We start from the raw sequence: 4,738 nt of genomic DNA, 5'->3' as shown, positions 1-4,738 counted from the left end.
AGAACTACCAGTAGCCGACGGACCTTCTTCGGCTTCATTTTCAGGCGGATGTGTGAACTTCCTCTTCCTCGCATATGCGGCTTTCACGTCGATGAGACCGTCGCTAGAACGGAAGTTTGGGTACGGCAACTTCAAACTTATGGCAACCAACACAATAATCGGTCGGAATTGGACTGGTTCTTGGTTGGAATCAAAACTAGTGTTTCTTAGGAGAGTGACGAGAGAAGAGAGAGTTTGACGTCTCGTTTTTTTCTCAAATGAAAAGTTAATAGATATTTTAAGTGAATTTAGAAGATTTATTATTCAAACTAAAATATTAAAAATTTAGTTATTTAGCAAAATAATTAGCTTACTATTAACCTACTACTAATCTCAGATTAAGTCTAATCGGGTCAAATTTGGACTAATTGAACAGAAATGACGGAAATCGTTAAAAAAACCTATTCGACAGAATTTTCATATGTTTTGGATTTGATTTTCTAAAAGTGAATGTTCTGGACCTAAATCGTAAATCAACCATATGTTAAGGACCAAAATAGTACTATATCACTAATTAAATAATAATTTATAAAAATAAATAATTTTGGATAATCGGATAACTTGATACCCAAAAATCCTCAAATTAAAATACCCGATTTCCGCCTCCGCAATTCGAGCCTCAGGAGTCCCACGATGTAGGTCAACCTCGCCGGTATATTTAAGTGCCTGTTTGGTAGGCATGATGAGGCCAAGATAAATAAATTATCATGGCCCATGTTTATTTATCGGCCCGGCCAAGGCCCGCATGAATTCCCTCTAAATAATCGATTGGAATTTTCTCAAATACTCTATCTATATCTATGATAGTAGACTGAATTTACTTTTAAGATTCCATTCTTACTCTAAGATTCCATTCTTTCTTCCCAAATCTTCACAATCTAACCCCCAAATTCTGTTATTTTCTTATCTAGACTATAAGTATAACTAGAATTCAATAACTAAGCTTGCACAAATTGGGTGACTTATATCTCTGAATTAATTGTTGAAATTAGAGGAGTGTTTTACTAATTTAATTGCGTTTCATCATCCATAGTTAATCGAACAATTTAGAAGTTTATGATTTTTTTCAAAAAATAGTACTATTAGAAAATTTATAATAACACATGACAGGACACAAATTACTCTAGGAATAAAATTCATGAACACAAAATTTTATGAGTTTTAATATAGCAAACATAACTTTGCTATTTTGAACATAACTTTTCTTTGAATTTGGACTCAAGTTCTCATGAATTAGTCAACCTTCGCTTTACTATTTGGTCCTTTTTCCATTGATTTTGAACACAATACTTACGTTAAATTTTGTTTATTATCTTGGAAGAGAAGTGATTAATGTACAACTAAATAACATGCATAATTAAACAAATACCAGCCATTAGATGAAAAAATTGAAGGATGAGATTAGATGAATTTTGAAAATATGGAGTTCACTATAAGAGTGTATTGGTTCAATCTGTGTTCAAATTCGTGTTATGAACTAAGCGTCTTTATAGTGAACTAAACCTAACCCTTCATTATAATGACACATTTTTGTTCGATCCGTGTTTTCAAATCTATGTTACGAACTAAAACGCATTTATAATTAATAAACTAAAACAACTTTATTGTGACCAAAATGCAATTATAGTAAACTTCATGTTTTAGTCTATTGTTTAAATTAACAGTTATCCTATATCACTACTCTAGGTTGGAAATTATTTCGTCTTTTAAAACACCAACCCGATTTGTACGCAATGTTATCTTGAATTATTTCGTCTTAGATAGTACAAGTTTTTAGATTTAGATAATTTGGTAAGTACAAAAGAGTCGGATATAAATAAAATTTCAAAAGATTTATTTTGGAGGAATATCTTTGTACATAATCACAAATTATGTTTCAATTTATAATGTACATATTTTTAGTGATAATAAGTTAGTCAACCTTCGCTTTACTATTTGTCTTTTTTCTTCTCTGATTTGGAACGCAATCCTTACGTTCAAATTTTTTATATGCTGAAAAAAAAATCGTAATATAAAATCGTTATACTATATCTTATCATGAATTATATCTTAAAAAATTATTTTTATATGATTTGTGATTATAACTTGGTCAAGTTTCACTCTCTTGTTTTGTTTTTCAAGTTGACTGTCAAATTGTTGAGGTATGTTGGATTTCAATTTAGAGATTTTGCCTATTTAAACTGTTACTCTTGAGGTACTTGAGTATCCAACAAAATATAATTCACTTCAATACATGAGTAAAGAGAGTATGATTTCTGAAAAAAGAATAACAATCAAAAATGCTCTTTTTGTTCTTTCTTGTGTGTTTGTTTCAGGAGACGCAGAAGTGAGATGCATCGAGAGTGAGCGAGAAGCTCTTCTTAGCTTCACGAATGGCACCATGGACCGGTTTGGTATTATCTCGTCGTGGCGGAGCAACGAATGCTGTGAATGGCTCGGTGTTGAGTGCAGCAACACCACTGGCCATGTCATCGCCCTCAAAATTTTTGGTTTAAATTTTGGAGGTAAGGTTGGCTCTTCGTTGCTTGAGTTGCATCATTTAAATCATCTTGATCTCAGTGGGAATGATTTTGGAGGCACTCCAATCCCGGAATTCATTGGTTCTATGAAGCAATTGCAACACTTGTTTCTTAGAGATTCTAACTTTTCTGGGAGTATTCCTGCTCAGTTAGGGAACCTCACCAACCTACGCTCACTCGATCTCTCGTTTAACTCTTTGAGTTCCATATCCCCTTTTATGCTTGGTTCTGTATTTGAATCACTTGAAAAGCTGGACTTGTCTGTTAACCAAATCAATGGTTCAATGCCAGACCCGAGAGCATTTCCTTCATTGATAGAACTAAATCTTATGGTTAATAACTTTACAGGCACCATTCCTATGAGTATTGGCCAACTCTCAAATCTTCAACTTCTATCTCTATCTTATAATTATTTGGAAGGTTTAGTTTCTGAGTCCCACTTCATCAAGCTTGATAAGTTACAAAGACTATATTTATCCTTTAATCCATCCTTGCATATTGCTTCTGATTGGATTCCGCCTTTCCAGTTGAATATCTTATCTTTAGTCGGGTGCAATGTGGGCCCGTATTTTCCAAAATGGATTCAAACTCAGAGGAATTTGTCATCCCTTGATCTTAGTAGTGCCAATATAAGAGATGAAGCCCCGAGGTGGTTGTGGAGTGTGTCTTCTTCATTACGTGGCTTATATCTGTCCGACAATCAAATTAATGGTACTATTCCGAATCTCTCATCCACCTCCATCCGGTATACGCATCTTAGTTACAATCAATTCTCGGGTCCTATACCATTATTTCCCGCCACAACCTCCGAGTTTCTATTAAGTGGAAATATGTTCTCCGGCTCAATTTCATCTATTTGCAACACTGACCACCATGATCTCCTACATCTTGACATTTCAAATAATCAGTTGGCGGGAGAGGTTCCCGACTGCTGGGAGAAATTGCCGAACTTGCACACCCTTAATCTGGCTAACAACAGTCTTTCTGGTGAAATCCCTCCCTCTTTCAGCAGTTTACAAAAATTAAATAGACTCCAAATGCATGGTAATAATTTATATGGTGAGTTGCCTTACAATTTGTGTAACAGCCCGCCCTCCTAGGGTTCAATAAATGCGGCGGCTGCTACCCGACACCGACTCAAAGAAATCAATACATAGGCTAGGGTTTCATTCAAAGAGGTTAGACCGAAATAAATAGAAGTGATAGCAGGGCATTTAATGCAATGATTTAACCTAGAACTTAAATAAGTAAAAAGAAGGAAGTTTCATAAATCAACGATTAAAACTCAACGTACTGACAAAGGTTTCAGGATAAAGTTTACGAGGAAAATAGAAGGCCTCAAAACCGAAAGAAGAGTGCCAAAACCGAATCAATATCAGAGTATCAAAAATCTAGCGGAAAGCGACCAAGAGAAAGTATAGCCATGTGTGAAGACACGACTACACTTGAGGTTCTACACATCCATATTAGTTAATTAGCCTGCTCAACACCCGCCACCACTCGAAGTCATTCAACCTGCACATAAGGAAAACACATGCAGGGCTGAGTATTTTGAAATACTCAGTGAGCTCTTTGCCAAAACATTTTATTCAAAAGTTATGCCACCCTTACCAAGTGATCTCGAGTTTTAAGCAGTTATAAAAGAAATTTCACGAGTATCACAAATATTATTTTCATAGACTGGCCAGTCAAAACATTACCTCCCATTTTCTCATCAATTATAAGTTCCATAGTGCGACGAAAGTGTGGCCACACTTTTCGCCCACGAGACCGGCCGACTAGCAAGGACGGCTCACGATCCCATCGTGTACACAGCCTGGTAGGGCTTGCGACCCAAACTCAGACCCGAATTCGTATAAGCATATCAAGTATCACATTAAAACAGACATAGGCATGGCATAACAGTTAAACCACCCTTATAGCTCCAATAATCAATTTTGACAAAAGTAAAAGAGTTTAAGAATAAAGCCCACCTCGATTGCTTAGTTTTCACGTAGTTTTGCCTTTCCGTTATCTGGCTTCCCAATCGAGGTTTCACCTTTTAATAAAATCACGTAGTCACATATCACAAATTAGGTTCAATTAACATTCTAAACTTATGCATGTTTTGATTCTTCCCTCTTTCCCATCGATTTATTCTAAACATTACGAATCATAAATTTTAAGTCATGCTTATCATA

At 35.3% G+C, this 4,738-nt stretch overlaps 1 protein-coding gene across 1 annotated transcript; it reads left to right on the top strand.

Annotated features, from left to right (window-relative positions):
• The first annotated feature begins 2,272 nt into the window (after window positions 1-2,272).
• On the top strand, window positions 2,273-3,658 carry LOC125195541 (receptor-like protein 47). Its single transcript, XM_048093679.1, has one exon. It carries the CDS (start codon window positions 2,273-2,275, stop codon window positions 3,656-3,658), a length of 1,386 nt encoding a protein of 461 aa, XP_047949636.1.
• The last annotated feature ends 1,080 nt before the right edge of the window (window positions 3,659-4,738 follow it).

Source organism: Salvia hispanica, chromosome 6 (genome assembly GCF_023119035.1).
Source record: "Salvia hispanica cultivar TCC Black 2014 chromosome 6, UniMelb_Shisp_WGS_1.0, whole genome shotgun sequence".
NCBI lineage: Eukaryota > Viridiplantae > Streptophyta > Magnoliopsida > Lamiales > Lamiaceae > Salvia > Salvia hispanica.
Note: the sequence above shows the minus strand (reverse complement) of the source record. Positions and strands in the feature narration are given on the sequence as shown.

Bases quoted from the DNA above. Each gene is read 5' to 3' on its own strand.
- LOC125195541 (XM_048093679.1), top strand. From the start codon at position 2,273: ATGAGTAAAGAGAGTATGATTTCTGAAAAAAGAATAACAATCAAAAAT.